This window comes from Phocoena phocoena, chromosome 12 (assembly GCF_963924675.1).
Source record: "Phocoena phocoena chromosome 12, mPhoPho1.1, whole genome shotgun sequence".
NCBI lineage: Eukaryota > Metazoa > Chordata > Mammalia > Artiodactyla > Phocoenidae > Phocoena > Phocoena phocoena.
This window is the reverse complement of record NC_089230.1, coordinates 8,287,023-8,305,592: the sequence shown is the minus strand read 5'-3', so window position 1 is coordinate 8,305,592 and position 18,570 is coordinate 8,287,023. Positions and strand designations below refer to the sequence as shown.

The 18,570-nt window shown below is 46.0% G+C and overlaps 1 protein-coding gene across 1 annotated transcript in view; it reads left to right on the top strand.

Moving 5' to 3' along the window:
* Positions 1-18,570, top strand: part of FNDC1 (fibronectin type III domain containing 1) — a 97,647-nt gene that overhangs the window by 37,944 nt on the left and 41,133 nt on the right. The window contains exons 5-9 of the mRNA XM_065888817.1: positions 7,466-7,672; positions 12,639-12,737; positions 14,247-14,364; positions 16,293-16,480; positions 17,432-17,539. Coding sequence (XP_065744889.1) covers positions 7,466-7,672; positions 12,639-12,737; positions 14,247-14,364; positions 16,293-16,480; positions 17,432-17,539 — 720 coding nt within the window. The remainder of the gene's footprint in view (positions 1-7,465; positions 7,673-12,638; positions 12,738-14,246; positions 14,365-16,292; positions 16,481-17,431; positions 17,540-18,570) is intronic.

Genomic DNA, 18,570 nt, shown 5'->3' with positions numbered 1-18,570 from the left:
TGGTCGTAGAGCACGGCTTCGTCGCCAACTTGTGCAGAGTTTGCCTGTGTCGTTAATGTCCTGCTGGCTGCCATCGTGGGGCGACCTGGCCTTTGCAGCCTCAGTCCTGTGCGGTGACATTGATGGTGTAATTTTCACTGATATTCATAGCACCACTGGGGTCAGAGTCAGCCACTGATTGACATTTTTGGATGACGTCCTGAAGCTGATGACATACCGCTCATTCTTGGGGCTTCTCAAACTGGGTTCTCAGAACTCGGGAGAACATGGCACTGCCAGGAGTCCAGGAAGGCATGAGGTAAACGACGCAGATCCGATGGGTAGTGGTTTCTTGATGGCCGGTTATTTAAAATGTTATTTTTGACTTTAAAACAGACACCGAAATATTATAGTCTATAAAATTCAAATGCAATTTTGGGATAAAACCGAGATTGGGGCTAAATTGCCACGCTCCAGGCTTCTGGGGATTGAGCTCATTTTCTCTGCTGTTACATAAACCTTGGTGAAGCATCTGAGGAGCTCTGTTCAGTGGTAAAGTGAGCCAGCACTTTTGTGAAACAAACAGCCGAACAAAACAACATGGTTGGAATGGAGTGGTCCCGGTTTGGCTGAAGCATTTGCTTTGTTTCTGAGACAGTCCTGCTGGATTTTGAGGACCCCACTGGCCTGTGGGGTTGGCCTCTAACTGCACCATCCCTTTCTATACCCCACGTTGAGTAGGATTCCCTGTGGCTTCCTCATCTGGTGACAGCCTGGCTGTCCCCGCGTGGTCCTAGGAAGCAGGAAAGAGGAGTCTCTGTGAAACCTGGACGGGGGGCGGCAGAAATCTTAAACCGAGGGCACTTGGGTTTGTCTGTATTGAAAGTTAGTTTTAAATGCTTTGTAAAAGGCTTCCCCAGTCCTTAACATGATTCGTAATTGACATTGATTAGCTCGGGGGAGATCAAGGTGTTTTGGTTTTTTTTTTTTCTTTCAAGACCTTCTCTCTTCTCCCAACCCCTCAAAAAGGGGTTGTGACATAAGCCACGCTTAAGCCACAGGGAGCTGCTGGCGACGCCAGCACTGCAGCCACCGTGAGTTTCCGAATACCAGTGCAGGGAAGCAGGGCTACAGCTCCGACAGACCGGGGTTCCGATGCCAGCTTAGTGCCTCTTGCTGCCCGGCTTCGAGATTCTCCCTTAATCTTCCTGAGCCTCGCTTTTCTTGTCTGTCAGTGGGGTGTTTATTGGGTTATTGTGAGGGTGCTTGTCAAATGACTTACGTCGTAGGGATCCAATAGATTAGGAAGGTTGGTGATGCTCTGACAGGTGCTATTCCAAAATGAAGCCACGAGATTTCCTTTCTCCTTGTTAAATAGCTGGGCCTGTCCAAATAGACAAGTCGGTCCATCGTTAAATGGACTGAGGTCCTGCAGGGCTTTGGGACTCATCAGAGGTGTTGCGGGAGGATTGTCTGTCAGAATTCAGCCAGGAAGAAGGAGCCCTTGGCAGACGGAGGCTGTGAGGTGTTGCTGACCGGCCCCCATGTCGGGGGGGCAGGGGACCCAGACTCACAGTGAGGGCAGCAAAGCACGTGTCTGTCTCCTCCGGCTGAGACAGCTCATGTCACCCCCTCTAACGCATCTTCCCTCCCCCTCCCCTGCCCCCTCTCCACTTCCTAATCATGCTTATTCATCGAAAGCACATACAAGCTCTGGAATCTCACCCAGACAGACAGACGTGGGAGGCGGGTGTGTTTTCACAAGCCCTCGGGTGTTCTGATGTACAGTGCAGCCTGAGGACGGCGCCTTGCAGCCGGAATCCCGCCCACCCTCCGGCCAGTGTCCCTGGTGGCCTTGAGGTCTGCTGCTTGGGGAGGCCGGGGAGGCTGCCTGGGGCAGAGGCTGGGCGAGTGGAAGGCCAGTGAGCGCCCTGGCATGAGGATAAGGGCCATCTTCTCAAAGCTTGGAGGTCAGCACAGTGGGAGTCAGGTTGGTCCATAAGTGGGACAGACCACTTACTCTGCGAAGCTCTAGACTGAGTGATCCCTCACATTCTCCTGGAAAACGAGAATGTCCTGCTAGCTGAGACCAGGCCAGGGAAAGCCGTTCCAGACAGCGGTGGCCGTGTACTTTTATGCCAACGAAGAGGAGGCACCCGCTCAGAGTGATTGGTAACTGGGATGCTGATGAGGGCAATGAACAGTGCTTTCTACTTATGGTGCAAAAAAAGTCACCTGGATGGAGACAGCCTCATATTTTAGAGGCTTTGGCAGTAAGTCCATCTCTTTTGCTTACGTCTGGTTCTTTGGAACCCATTTTTTTAGTGCCCACTGTGTGTCAGGGCATCACGAAAAGCTTTGTGATACACCCACAGCTCACTTTCTGGAAGGAGCCACCCACCCATCCACTGAATCTGATAAGTGGGCGATTTCATTTTTGTCACGACCACAAACACAACAGGCACTGCGTGCTTGATAGATGCCAGTACGATGTGAAATGCTTTACGTGGATTCGATTACAAAACCCAGTGTGCTAGACACTAGTTTACAGAGGAGGAAATTGAGGTTCGGGGAGGATTCTCAAAATCACACAGGCAGTGAGAGGTACACTCAGATTCAGACCCCTACTTCTGAGCCTGTGGAAGCCCAATTCAGAAATGACACGTTTAACTAGCATTGAATTGTAAATGGGCGAAGTGTCATGTTGAATTTTGGAGTTTTTTCTTTGTGATAAAAACAGATTTTAATTCCCTCCAATTTCAGAATACTTGCCAATTTGCATAGCTGGCGATACAAATCGGGAGAGACATTCTTCTATTTATTTATTTTTATACATTTATTTATTTATGGCCGCGTTGGGTCTCCGTTGCTGCGCGCGGCCTTTCTCTGGTTGCGGCGAGCGGGGGCTACTCTTCGTTGCGGTGCGCGGGCTTCTCATTGCAGTGGCTTCTCTTGTTGCAGAGCACGGGCTCTAGGTGCACAGGCCTCAGTAGTTGTGGTGTGTGGGCTCAGTAGTTGTGGCTCGCGGGCTGTAGAGTGCAGGCTCAGTAGTTGTGGCGCATGGGCTTAGTTGTTCCGCGGCATGTGGGATCTTCCCGGACCAGGGCTAGAACCCGTGTCCCCTGCATTGGCAGGCGGCTTCTTAACCATTGCACCACCATGGAAGTCCTGGGAGAGACGTCCTAATTGTACCTGGCTTTTGAATACTTATCATAATCTACACGGTAATTGTTTCACCCAGCTGACCTGCCTAGCATACGGTGTGTAATCACTGTAGGTCTTCTGTGATTGACCCGTTCTGCGCAACATCTACCTGGTTATGCGGTACCCAGAGTGATGGACGGAGTCTGTCCTGCCAAGTTTAAAATACACTCGGCACTAGTGGATGTGAACTTGACTCCTCTTGGCAATTGTGACTTCCTGTTTTCAAGATAAAAGATTTACAGGGATTTATTAGAAAAATTTCAGAAGGCTTCTGTGAGGCTATCACATACGGCTTAGAGAAAACAGATAATCCCCTTGCAAGTGAATTTGAACCATATGAATAGTTTCTCTTCATGTGCACATCAGCTTAAAAGAGGACTCCCAGATGATCTATAAAAGATCTATAAAAGCTGTTGAAAGTATGTATCACCAGAATTTTAAAGGAAGGAAAATTTGAAAGTACTTGAAAAAAATTGTGGTTGTCTTTTCTAAACTCAGAGATTTGAAGGATGGAGGGCTGTGTGTTGGGGGGTGACATTGTCACCTCACTCTGGTTTCCAGAGTCAGTGGCCTCTGCGCAGTCTGGGGGCAGTTGTCTGGGACAGTCTTGGGGGAGGGGCCTGGTCTGGTTCCTTAGCTACCTGCTGAGTATACTGTCTGATCCATTAAAAAAAAACACATACATGCACGTGTACTGCCTACTGTGCAAGGCGTTATGCTCTCACTCGGAAGGGGGCCTGGCCAGCTCAGAACCCTTGTCCTACCTTCATTAGCAGAAGAGGTTGGGTGTTTGGTGGGATGGCTCGTGGGTAAGGGGAGAGCCTGAATGGAAGGGGCATAGGTGGACGAGAAGGGAACTTGGCCTCAGTGGCTGAATTCAGGTCGCCGCTTGGCACTTAGCCGTGTGGCCTTGGGTCTGTTACTTCACCTCTCGAACCTCAGTTTTCTCATGGGGATTACGACATCGATCCTACTCACCTGGGAAATGTTGGAAGGACAATTAAAATGAGCCATGCAAGAGCTCGTGACAAACTGGGAGGTTGTGTAGAGGGTAGTCAGTGTGGTTGGTTGTACTATAGCCTCAGCCCTGTTCCCAGAGCTTGCTCGGCAGGCCTCGCCTCGTTCTCGAACCCTGGAGTGGAGGGTTAGACAGCAGGCTGGAGCCTGGGGGAAAGCCTGTACAGTCCGAGGGGGTGGCATGGCCGACGTTCAGTGGGCCTGGCGTGGGTCAGGACCTCAGGCAAAAGCCTGTGCTGTCTGGGACCGAGCTCCTTGTTCCTGGAAACACGCCTTTCTCCTCCTCAGGGACGCTGTCATTTGGGGGCATTCCAGTGGTCTTTTTCCTTATTACTGTTTGTTCAGAATTGTGCTATTGAGTGTCAGGGGCTGTCTGTCCTGGAGCCCAGCCCTACAACACTCCCCAAGGTCCCCCCGTAAAAGTGCGCTCTCCACGGACGCTGGTTCCACTAAAATGGGAGGCTGGAAGGGCCCCAGGACAGGGGCAGAGCCACAGAGTGGGGAATGCCATCTCTGGTCAGTAATTTATTTTTCAGCTGACTCCTGCGAGACCCATGCGTGTGTTTTCGGTAGCTTTGCCCATTTTGCTGGAGATCATCCCAGAAGTCCCACGCTGACGTGCTGCCTTCTGCAGCGGATGGGAGCGTGGTTGTGTCCCATGGGGCTTTAGCACAAGAGCCGTGGAGGGCAGCCCTGAGGTCGGTCAAGTCGGTGACAGCACCATGGACGCCCACCATGTTTACTGCTGCCGCTGGGGAGATAGGCTGTGGTAGCCAGGTGGGTTGGGGGGACGCTGCCAGTCCCACTGGGAAAGCGAGCAGAGCAAATGGCCTGTGGCAGCCTGAACAGGAGTCATTTCTCACCCCCGCCTCACTGAGGTTCCCTCGAGGAGGTATGAGCTTTTCTTAAAAGTAAAGTAAACATCGTATGTTGTTGGCAGAGATCATTTTCACCTTATAGACTTCTTAAAAAACATAGCCCTGACCCCTTCCCAAAGCTGGACACTCTGGAACCGAACACCAGCCGCAGGGGGTTCACCTCGAAGAGGCTGTGGCATCACTCGTGAGAGGGGCTTCAGTTTTGTGGGTGGTGATAGTTTGTATCGGGGGCGCACGGAGTAAAACATGACTTAGAAGATGTAAAGAGAATGAAGCAAGGTTTTCTGCTTCCTTTAAAATTTCTTCTCTCGACCTCTATCCCCCTGCTTATGGCTCATGTCAAGTTTATTTCATAACTTTACATAAATCTGAAAATGACACAAACTCCATCCCTGAAAAGTTAAACTCGGTTGCGTATTTTGTTCTGAGGAATGTCCTCCAAAAATGTGCTAACTTCAAAAACCAAACCAAAGCTTCATTGAGACTAAACATGCTCCTCCTTTTCCAGATTTTGCTTTCCATAAATGGTTTTTACAAGATATTTTCCCTCTTTGTGTTTAAAAAGCTATTCTTACCCTAGACCCACACAAAGTCTGTTCAGCAGGGACACATGCTGATGGAGAAAATCCATGCCCACAGTCACCCACAACACTTAACAAGATTTGCCAGCCTGTACCTTCCGAGAAACACTGGATGTCACGTTGTTAGGAGTATGTATCAAGAGATTCCCACTAGGAACTCGTAAGAGTAATCAACTCATAGGATTAATACAGGAACTCATTCGATCCATCAGTGCTGTGCCACTAATAACTTGGTACCGAACACTTTGGGCAAATTATTTTCTTTTGAATTAGAGCCATAAGCGTATTTGTCATTTCCATAATTGCTTGGAGGTCCCTAATTTTTATAAAGGCTAGACCTTGCAATGGAGAGCCTACCCCTGAACTTGGAATAAAATTGAAATTGTAGTATAACCCCAGCGAAAGTGGTTACACTCACATCACCAGGGTGCAGGACAAAGTTCTGTATAGTTAGTTCATTGACTACATTATTGGATTAAAAACAAAAAAAAATCTCAGTAATCTCTACTTTGTGAACTGGGGAAAATATCTGTTGAACCATTATATGGTATTCTCTCAGTAGCCTTTAGGAACGGCGGTGCCCAGTGACTGATTAGATAGCTCCAGCTAATATATTCAAAAGGATATTCCTTTTGGTTCGATTCAAGACATTGGAGCCAGGTGTCTGGCTTTTCGGAATAACCATCTCCAATGGCTATTTACTGTGCTATTGAAACTCACTAACTCATGACATTTGTTTTTGTATTTTGTCTTAGTGTTGAAATGTTAGCTTAGGTGGGAATTTGCCAGTTTAATAAAATTAGTCAGGACTGATGGCGGGGTTGATATATGGAAACTCATTAGGTAACTGGATCCCCAGAAAGGGCTAGAATGTGGCCCCCTGTCAGAACCAGGCAGTGTAGTTGTCACATGGTCCACAGCCCTTGTTCCCAAGCTTATCAGCTCCAAATTGATGTAAAAACAAAACGTTGAACACTAAGTATTGGCCACTGGAATGCCTTGCCTTGAGAATGTTAACAGTGAGAGCTTCTTTTTTTTTTTTTTAAATTTGGTCGTGCTGAGTCTCACTTGCGGCATGCCTGTGGAATATAGTCCCCCGACCAGGGGTCAAACCCGGGCCCCCTGCATTGGGAGCACGGAGTCTTAACCACTGAGCCACCAGGGAAGTCCCTAGAGCGATTCTTGAGATTTTCAGTTTAGTAAGAAGAGTTCTCTAAATGGATTCATTTAGCAGGAAGGCAACAACAGACATGGGGAGTAGCAGCTGGGTTTGTCTGAAAGGGCAAGACTTGGACATGTAAGAGAAATTAAGATCAAGACCAGAGAGTGGTATTTAGTTCTTAGTGATTCGGCATAAAGACAAGGAGAGCCCATTTTTTTTTTCAACTGCATAATGGAAAAGCTTCCAGGAGGACAGTTAAAAATAGCATGAAAGTGTTTTGCTATATTTCACGCTGACCTTTTGCTTTAATAGAAGATATATAGTTTTGGCTTTAAGGGGGCAAGAGGAAATAGATGAAAAGGAACATTGTAAAACATCCAAGATTTCTGGCTGGCAGTCTCACACACAGTATGTTTTCACTTTAAGTCCTTGAGATCTTTCCGTGTGCAGTGTGGGGAGGAACGTGGACACGGAGTGTCGATACCCTTGGGGGAAGGATGTTCTTACTAGAACTGGTAACCAAAAATGGATGTTTTAAGCCCAACTGCTAATTGTGGTGGTCAGTCTTTGGATACGCTTTCCATCCTTGATGGTGAGCTCCAGGGTTTGCTGTTTAATGGTCTCTGTGTCATGTCCTCTTTAAGAAAAGGACGTGCCCAACAAGCCCTTGCGGGTCCGAGTCCGCTCCTCCAACGACCAGCTGTCCGTGGCGTGGAAGGCGCCTCACCTGTCTGGAGCTAAGAGTCCACGCAGATCACGGGGCTTCCTTCTGGGCTACGGAGAAAGTGGCCGGAAGATGAATTATGTTCCACTGACGAGGGATGAGCGAACACACGAAATTAAAAAGCTAGGTGAGTTTCATGTTCATTGCTATTCGATGTTTTAATGATGTTGGCTGTCATTTCAAGATTTTGAAGCCTGTTCGTGACAGAACGTCGTATTTCAGTTGTAACGTTCATTTTCCAGGTATTACAGTTATTCAAAACCTCATTCTCCGTTCTATCCTCTGTCCATGCCTCCATTCTTTCCATCTTCTGTTAGTGGTGGGACAAGGCTGCCCAACAAGTGCCCTTCAGCGGCTTCCTGACCCAGTTGCGCTGGGTCATTTTTCTGGATGTGATGGGTCGGGGCTAATGCTTTTCCATCTCGGCTCTGCTTTCCTCGTCTTGCTCTCTAAGCTGCATCTTAGATCCTGGGCTACTGGACCTTGCATCCCATCGAGATGAAATGTGGTGGCAGCTGATGGAGCCTGCGGACCAAGCCTGCCCTCCTTCCTCTTTGCAAACCCTCATCGGGTGAAGGAAGCATCAAAGCACAGGCCATGGAGGCTGTGACCGGGAGAGGTTATGTGCTTGGTTGCTTGGTTCCAGGCCTGATCTCTGCTGGCCTTGCTCCTCGATAGGCCTGGACAGTGGACCCGGACCACGCTCCCAGGGGCGCAGCAACGATCCCTCATGCCTGGCCCTTCCTTGGGGGTAGAGACACTGCAACACTCATGCAACACTTCTGCCTTTCTCCCTTCCCTCATGCCCCCTTACCTACGTGATGAGTTTGGCAGGAGGCGCTGGGGGAGCGTGGCTCGGCCCCTCCCTATCGCCTCCTCTGGGGGAAGCCAGGCTACAGAGTACACATTCCGTTCTGCCCCTCTGTGCCCGAGTCGTGGAGGGCCCAGGGCTCCTGGGGCAGCAAGGTCTGTCTGACTCTGGGCTTTGGTGTTAGAACGTGCACCTGCCCCGTGTTCTCCAACTTAGTTTGTACGAGCCATAGATATTGTGGCCTCCACTCTTTATTCTTATTCACTTTCTAATTAGATCAGTGCTCAGGCAAGGAAGAGGGTGTGACTTATTGGGCCTTCCCAAGACTCCAGTGGGAACGAGGGTCTCTTCACGACGCGGTCATCAGGCGTGGCTTGGCTCCCAGCCTACGCAGTGAGGGGCTAGAGACTGACCTGGGCAGATTTGAGCTGGTGGAGACACCGAGCGGAAGCCAGGCTGGACTCGCTCCCTGGAAGATTCTCGGAAGTTACCTTCCCTGCTCTGCTCACACACCCACTGTTGGAAAAGTCTGTTGGGTGCTCATGGCACAGGGTCAGCCTGGCGTTCTGTGGGCTTTACGGGGTCTCCACGTGGTGGCACAGGCAGCGGTGAGCCAGGCATGGCATTGAAGCCTCAAAACAGACTCCAGACTTTTTCCAGCCCGAAGAGACTAGCTACCTGTCTGCTCCAAAGCCGCACGAAAACAAGAGGGATGGTGGGAGCGAATGGAGAAACCCGAGCTGTCCATGCTTCGTGAAGCCTGGTTTCAGTATTAGCAGTGAGACCCAGAGCTAGAGGCTCCACACCTGGAGCCACAGAATAATCTGGGGACTCTTCATTCATTCATTCATTCATTCCTGGGCCTACCCCTTGCCTTGAGTGGTTGTCCTGTGCAGGTTAAGTGGCTCTGTTTTGGTGATTCAGGCCAAATTCTACCCAGGATATCAGCAGATAAGTAGTCACTAGTTTTGCATTTCTGATACTGTAGAGAGAGCATTTTGTAACTGGAAAGTTTTCATTGTTCTGCATCTTTCATAGACACCACACATTAAAATGTCCTTTGGTGTCGACAGATTTTTCATCTGACTGGTTCTGTTAACTTTGTTTTCTCAGTAGTGAACCCCTGGCTCGCCTGAGTGTAGCAGAAGGATTTTTGTTTGTTTGTTTGTTTTGCTTCCTGAACGTGAGCAAATGTTGGACCTGAGGTCAGTGGTGGGCCCTGATCCTGGCCTGAACTGACAGCTCAGGACTCTGAGGCTTCCAATACAACCTGCTAGCTTAGGAATTTTCAACAAATAAAAAGCATTGGGAAAAAAAAAAAAAAAGCGTTGGACTTGCCATTGTGAACGATCTAAGTGGTCGCCTTGAGGAGGAGGTCTCACTGGACACTTGCTCTATCCTGGCCAGGAGGACGGAATGATGTGAATTCCTGTGGATGTCGGCGTGGCCTGCTATGTTAGGGGACGCCTGTCTCCTTATTTTATCCTGCATAGGATTTTAATTCCATTGATGACCGAGATGCCATTGAAAGTGTGGTACTGCAAGGAATGGCCAAATGTTAAGGAAACTTGGAGCCTGTGGTCCTTGGAGTCATTCATTAAACATGTCCTCCTGGGCATCTTCCATGTCAAGCACCATGCTGGGTACCAGCTCCCCGGCGGTCCCTCACAAGGGTCCCTCACAAGGGTACCCAGAGTGCTTAGTGCTCACTGTTGTGAAAGCAGCTGGAGAGGGAAAAGCAGGCACCGGAGGCAGGAAGCTCGGGGCCTTTTGCGGGGGGAGGGAGGGCGCCAGTGTTGAATCCTGTAGTCAGAGGGGTCCCTGGGGGCATGGGAATACAGAGGGAGAGGAGGTAGCCAGCCCAGGTGAGGTGGGAGCCGGACAGTAACGAAGGATGAGCAGGTGAACGTTTGGAGTCCTTCAGAACGTTTCCACGGACCTTCAGAAGTAGTTTCTGCCACATTACGCCGAGGTTGGGAAGTGAGGGAAGATGGTGGCTCTGACAGGGGGGTTGGGGCTTGGGGTCCTGTGGTCCCTGGGCTGGTGAAGCTGCAGTCATTTTGGAGACTTTATTTCTACCCTTTATTCAATAATCAGGAGCACAGAAAGAAGTGTGCTTTCATACCACTGTGTTTTTATTATATTTCTATGAAAAAGAGATGGACTGGTGCATACCCAGCTGTCAGGTGCTTTCTCAGGCCCGGGGTCAGTGGCCGGTGAGCCCTGGGCCCTGCCCCTTCCTCACCTGCATAAGTAAGAGCCTGGGGTTTGGAGCCACACAGAGCTGGGTGTGAGACCAGTCCTGCATTTAGGCCATGACCTTGGGGTCAGTTCACCCCACTGAGCTGGTTCCTCATCTGTGAAAAGGAGACAATGAGAGTAGCTTCCTCGTGGGGCTTTGTTGGCACTAAATGAAGAATTGATGTGCAGGGCTTAACACGGCACAGAGACTAGACCCAGTGCGTGTGAAACCATCGCTACAGTTTACTGCAGTGTAGACTGTTCCTTTGGGATCATCTCGGGCCAAGCTGACTTGGAGAGCACAGCACATCAAGAACATGGGCGTTCAGCAAGTCCAAGAACTTTAAGAGATGCATCGCAGATATGTTCAAGAGTCAATTGTGGGAAATTATTCTTTTCTTGGTGGTTCCTGATAAGTGATAAGCCACTGCTTTTCACATTTAGTTATTTATACATGTTCCTGGATTGTGAGGTTGAATGGCAGAGTTTTTTCTTTGTTGACATTTGGTGTACTTGCCAGTAGCAGCAAGAAATGAACAGACCTGAAAGGACTCCAATGTTGAGAAGTTTAGTTTGATGTTCTATGAATTCAAGCGTTACAAACTTGGTTCTTCCCTTTTGTAAAACACATATTTCAAAATTCTCTGACAGAATAAGATGTGAAAGCCTCAGTCTAAATAATTTATTCATGTCACAGTATGAGTTTCACCTGCCCTATGTGTGTGTGTATTGACACACACACACACACACACACACGGGAGGGAGCAGGTTGTCAAGTATTGCCCCTTCCCTTGAAATGTGATTAAACTTGAAGTTTACTTTACATAAACAGGGCTCTCAGTGTGAGTGTTTCTGAGCATGAGTCTCCTTTTATGTTTAACTTGACATGCTGTTTGTAAACATGACAGGTTTATTTTCCCACTGCCGTATGGAAGTTTGCAATTCCTGCAGGCAGGACACCAGTCTTAGAAGTTTCCTTTAGGGTCTTAGTGCCGCCTTGTTAATGTGCTGAGGTATTACCTGATGATATAACTATCCGTGTTAGAAGTATGTCAGGTTGCCTCACTTTTATTCTTGAATTGATCGAGGCTGCTACAGGAAACTAGGTCGATAGAACCTGGAGTTGGGCATTAGCAATTTTAGATTTAAGGAAGATTATGAGTCCTTTTAGGGGTGTGACCTTGGGCAAATCAATCCCTTTTTATGGCTTTATGTCCTTATTTGTAAACTGAGATGGTCAAATTGGAAGCTAGCCAAGGTTTCACTGGGGTCTCAGACTCCGTGATTCCAAAGCACTTGAGAGTGGTAAGTTTTAGTTCACTATTGTAATTTGTTTCCAAATAAAGTTTTCAAGTTTCAGGTAAGTTGGACATTAGTGGCCCAATGCACAATTTGGGGGGTGGGGTGGAGGTGAACTAACTGAAAGAACAATCCAGAAATATAGGATGAGTTTACTCTTCCATTTGCCCTTAGCTAATCTTCAGAGACCCCGTTCTGAGGATTTTAGTTCGAAGGGCACAGCATCCCATCCGGGCTGCAAGCCTGGTGCACTGGCTCTTCTTGTCTCTCTCCCTTCTTTTTTTTTTAAACATCTTTATTGGGGTATAATTGCTTTACAATGGTGTGTTAGTTTCTGCCCCATAACAAAGTGAATCAGTTATAACTCCCTTCTTTTTGATGACAAATAAAAACAGAGTCATTCCCTCCTCTATATTTGGAGGTAAAAAAAATTTAGGGAATTGTGTGGGTAAATATTCCGTTCATTTCTTTTTTAAACATTGTTCATCTTTCTTTGATGCTAATGAGCTAGAAACCCATTTTTCAGGAATTATAGGTAAAAATCCCTTCCACATTTCCTGACATAAATCGTGTTCTTTTTGAGTTTAGTTCCTACAGTTCTTGGTCTCACCTGTAGTTTTCCTGAATAAGTAGGAATGCCCAAGAGAGATGAGAAGGTAAGGGGAGAGGAACACAGACGAGCAGGGGTGTGCTTTCCAGAAAACCAGCTGCAGAACCTCATCTCTTGCTTGTTGGTCCACAGCCTCCGAGTCAGTGTACGTGGTCTCACTGCAGTCCCTGAACTCCCGGGGGCAGAGTCAGCCCGTGTACAGGGCTGCACTAACAAAGCGGAAGATTTCAGGTATGTCTCCAAGGACGCGTCTGGTCAAGCCATGGTCTAGGGCTTGTTTGTTTCTGAATGATGCCGGCTGAGCGACAATGCACATGGATTTTGTTGAGTATAAAAGGAAACAGCAGGGCAGACTTGGTCACATTTTGGGAGCATGTGTGTTTCTTTTCTACTCAGAGGCTAGAGTGTTCTTGTGATGAAATCTATCTCTGTGTCCATCTGAATGGCCTCAGATCTGTCATGATAGGAGTGCCGAGCATTTACTCCATTTAACAGGCAGTCTGATCCATGCATAAGCTGCCCTTGGTGAGAGACTGGGAACAAAGGGAGAGGAGGACGAGTAGGTGTAGAGGGGGCAGCGTGCAAGAGACGCACTCAAACTTTATTTCAGCTAAAATTGCCTAAAAGTAGCATTGGGAAGAGTGAGAAAAATTGTAATGGCGTCTTGCTGGTAGCCTGATCCTTGGTTACTTAACTAAGGGATACTTTTTTCCACATCCATTCAACAGATATTTTTTATATCAATCATATAGTAACAAATTAAATATACCTTTTCTGATTCACGTGCCTTAATTTAAAGAGGGAACCTACAGCGTAATGATTTTCATGAATTCACAATTTATTTGAATTATATAATATAGCATATATCTATATATTATACTTTTATACTGATAATTATTAGAATGGTACGTTGTATAAGAAAAATCCCACATGTATGTTGTTTCACTTTTTAAATTCTTTAATTGCTGCTCTAGAAGAAGTCCCTGTATCACTTTTCTAACAGGCTCCGCATTTCCACCTTCCCCTACTTGTAGTGAAAGCCACATCCTTTTGAAACATGATCCCTGAAAGATGAAAAGAAAAACACAAAACAGACAAAAAACCCAAAAAATTCCAAGAGACTAAAAGCAAAACTGAAGACATCTTGTGAGTCTCGGTGTTACAGATTGAACAAAAACTATAAACTTTGTGACGTTACTGTATTCCATTGGAAACTGGCAAACTGAATTCTCTTTTCTGTCTGAATATTACTTCTAGTCTGCCTTGGAATCACAGATTCTAAATTGTGAGGACCTTGGACTCAATGCGACTTGTGCAATCGTTGAGCTAGAATTTTTATTTCATGCCATGATTGCCCAGGAAATGCTCTGAATTGACCCTTTCTTCCCCTAAACTTTTGCCTCCTGTAAAAATTGCATTATTTCCCAGAAACTCACGGTGTATACTGAGAAAACGCTGAGTGATTTGGAGTATCTGTGACCAAGGGCAAAGCACCTCTTTTTGTGCTACTGTTCTTATGTCAATTGGGTTAGGCAGCTTAGAATGTGTTTAAGAAGAGGAAGAGTGGGGATTTTGGGTTTTCTGCATTGACCAGTCAAATAATTGCTTGACTTTCTATTCATTTCATTTTATCTACCTCAAGCATAAGCAATTAAAAAAATAAACTCTGGGGACCAGAGGGACTCAGGGCAGAGCCTACTGTTGGGGACAGCCTTTCCATGTGCACAACTGTCATTGCAGAAGAGGATGAACTGGATGTACCTGAAGACATCAATGTCCGGGTAATATCGTCCCAATCTGTGCTGGTAGCCTGGGTGGATCCTGTTTTGGAAAAACAGAAGAAAGTTGTTACATCAAGGTACCTTTCCTTCTTTCTTTGTCTTTATTTTCTATATGAGAGACATGGTTTTTTCCGGCCCTGAAGAGACGTGTATTTATTTGAACGATTGTATTTTTGGACGTATGTGAACGCTGACCTTTTTGTAGCTGACGGGTAGACTGCTGTATGACAGTCTAGCTAATCTCGAGTGTGGTACACATTGCCCACAAATCAGATTTGTGTAAGACACACAGTAGGACCTCACCTCTCATCTGTTCAAAGTCTTAACTTGTGTTTGGAATTTTCCTAGACTCTGTTTCTTTCTTTGCCCCCAGCTGTGTTTTGCTTCGTCTCATGAATGTTCTGTTCACGCACAGGGGATGTGGGTCCATCTTGGGAAGAGTCTTACCATCTTCCCGTTATCCGGGAAGAGTGGCAGCAGGAAGGGTCCTATGTAGAGTGGTGGACGTTTGCCTGATGCCTTGCACACAGTGGTTCTTCTTTAGACACTGCACTGCTTCCTGTCCAGCTCCTCTGTGTGTAACGAAGTGCACGTATTTTGTCCTAAGCCATGATCTTATGCTATTCTGGTTTTTACATTCATTTGCAATAGCGATGGAGGAAAAACCATAAGGTTAGAACAATTTTTGTGCTAAAAAGGCCATTGGTGAATGCCATTTCTAGTTAGTGGTAGATTAATAGAGTCACAAAAGTTTTGTGTGTTAAATGACTAAGTAGTATACATAGCCAAGAGAAAGCCAAAGATTTGGTGGTCTAGTCACTATGTATTAATTTTTGAACCTATTTGCAACCAGGAAAAGTGATTATACTTTAGAAGATGAATGGAATATAATGCTGAGTGTATGTGTGTGTGTGTGTGTATGATACATATTATATATAGAGCTAGTATACATTAGATCTATATTAGATATATTATTGGTACTAGATAGAGCTTCTACTGTCTGCTAGTAAAAAAAGACATCTGCTTCTTGTCAAAGACCTCAGAAAATGCATAGTGATTCTCTCCCAAGCCATAGGGCCTCCCCCAACATGAAGTATTCCTGATTACCACTGGACTTTGATTTCCAACATCTTGATGAAAACAAGAGGGCTTGAGTTTTCTTAGCAGAACTTTTATTGCGAATTGCTGTGCTGTGTCTGCAACTGAAGTCTTATCCTAACTAATTAAATATCGTAATGAATAGCACACTTTTAATGCATCAAATGCTTTCTACTGTAAAGTGGCCACAAAGAAAACTTCTTGGAGAAGCAGTCCAGTAAATGGCATTTGCAACTGTTAAATGTCAAGTGTTGAGGATGTCTTAGGTCGGGGCTTGCCCAGTATGACCATGTTGGGTCACACCGTACTTCTCTGCCTGGTAATCACACAGCAGAGTTCCTTTCATAAGCGCCTCTCTCCTGCTCTGTTACACATTTTTGTTCCATCTCATGGTAATAAGTCTACTCAAAACCACATGGTGCCTTTCCTTATAGAAAACATGCCTGCTTTGGCATGAAACGAGTCTTCTTGTCTTTCTTTTCTGGAGAGCCAAGGTACTTCGGGCCGGTTCTGGTTCTTAATATCGCCTCTTCCACACAACATACGCGCGCGCGCACACACACACACACACACACACCCCTAATAAGGCCCTTGCCTCAGAAAAACAGTCTCCCTTCTATCCCTTCCTTTTAATCGCTGCTTGACCTTTTGAGCAATAAGACATTTTGGTGTTGAAAAGACAATAAGGTCCATCTCCTCTGGGCTATTTTAGACACATCTCCCTGGAACTTAAGTAGATCCTTTGAGCCAATAACAAAGTCAAAAGTTTAGAATTTTCTCCTCTTTGATTTCTCTACTTACCTCCAAAAGTCATCACTTGTGGGGAGGGGAAAACGGCAAGGAATCCGGTGTTCAGGTGCGGAGAATTGGTCAGAGGGCTGTGCTGTTGCCTTGCCTTTTCTTACAGACAGTACACTGTGCGCTACCGAGAAAAGGGGGAGTCCGCCAGGTGGGATTACAAGCAGGTCTCCAACAGACGAGTGCTGATAGAGAACCTGATTCCAGACACCATGTATGAATTTGCAGTCCGCATCTCACAGGGTGAACGAGATGGCAAATGGAGTACATCTGTCTTCCAGAGAACACCAGAATCTGGTCTGTATTCAAAATGGCCTTTGGACTTTCAACTTGGGAATTACCACTAAAAGAAGATTTAAAGACAGCTTAAGAAGCCAGTAGTGATAAAGGCCAGCAGTGGCATTTTTCAAAGTAACATTAACCCTAAATTTTGGAAGCGTTTCTATGTATGAACACAAAGAAGCTTCCCTGGGCCCATGTTGTGTCCTTCACTGGCTATTTTCATGAGCGTGTTATTCTGACATGTGGAGCACATTAAAACCACGTGGAGCCTTCATAAATCCCCACTGTATGTGTGAATGCCCCTGGACAACACATGGCTCTAGAATAGAGGAGAGACTCTTCTTTTTTAAGGCTGAGGTCATGTTTGCTTTTGGGGGAGAAATTTGTTCTATATTTAAGACTACAATTATTTTCTTTTAAACTGTGTCTTTAGAAACCTTATTCAAGGGCTTCCCTGGTGGCGCAGTGGTTGGGAGTCCGCCTGCCGATGCAGGGGACACGGGTTCGTGCCCCGGTCCGGGAAGATCCCGCATGCCGCGGAGCAGCTGGGCCCGTGAGCCATGGCCGCTGAGCCTGCGCGTCCGGAGCCTGTGCTCCGCGGCGGGAGACACCACAGCAGTGAGAGGCCCGCGTACCACAAAAAAAAAAAAGAAAAAAAAAAAGAAACCTTATTCAAAAGAAGTTGAAACTGGATTTTCATCTTCTTTGTATATTTCGATATTCAGCAACGAGGGAAATTCTGAATTCCTAAAAGCATTTCCCTTGTGTATGTCTAACCGTACTATATGAGTTGGTAAAACTGATATAAATCACGCAAAGAGCAAGTGGAGAATTTTCTCTCGTGTGTAATAAAAGTTAACACAGTAGCTCTGCAATAAAAAAATGTGTATGTAGGGACCACATGTCATTTACTTTTAGAATACCCATAAGGGCACTTTTAAACCTTGGATCCTTGTCCTTTTGTAGCTCCTACCACAGCTCCTGAAAATTTAACCGTCTGGCCAGTCAATGGCAAACCTACGGCTGTCACGGTAGCTTGGGATGCACTGCCTGAGACCGAGGGGAAAGTGAAAGGTAGGAACCTCATTACTTAAAGTATAAGAAGCACGTGGGCGTGAAATACCCCAAAGAGAGCTGTGTACATTGACTCTGATAAAAACTGGCTCTAATCGCAGGCTTAGTGACTGCACAAGCAACACGGAAGCAACGTACCTATAAGGGGTGCTGACGCAATGGACAAGGATATTTCATGAGGGGTTTTCATTGTCAGTAAGACCCAGGTCATCATGAAGATGACTTTTCATCTTCCCTCTATGCAGGGATTTTGATGCTATTATCAAGAGGGCTGTTTTTAATTGTATGGATGTGACATCACAACCTTTAACCAAACAAAAGGACACCCTGATTTTCACGCTGTGGGCCTTTTCTTCGTGCCAGTAAGATCATGGCAGGTAGGAGTGAGCAGAAATCCCATGGGACCATAAATGTCTCGAACGGGACTATAAATATTTAATGGGCTTGAAAATCAAGTAATAAAATAAAATGTTAAATAGACTTTTTCCCTGTTTGTCAGCATTTTGAACAACTGATTTTGGGTGGGGGGCTGGTTGAGGAAAATATGACCTTAAAATAGAAAAAAATACTGTAGATTTAAAAAAATGAAAATAGCATAGAATATCCACAACTAGTTAAATTTTTAAAATGGTCTGTTGAGAACATTCAATAGAAGCGCAGATAATTTCTTTTTACTGTAAAAACATTCAAGAACCTTCTGGAAGTCTATCTGGAAACACTTAAAAGGGTGGTGTTGAGGGTTCCCCTGATATCACCTATACAAACGTACTCTACTTTTTATTGTTGCTTGATTTTGGAAGAAAACTATAATATGGAAAGTTTGTGTAAGCTTAAGAAAATTCAGAAAACTATCACTGATCTTCTTTGAGAATTTCTTAATTGAAGAAATTGGGTGGTTCTGTTTTATAGTCAACTGTAAGTTATCTTTTCTGACCTATAAGGATATCTTTTCACTGAACGGTAGAAATTACGGAAGGTAGAGGTAGGACAGTATTTTCTAAACTTAATGCTTTCTCACTTGCCACGTTTTG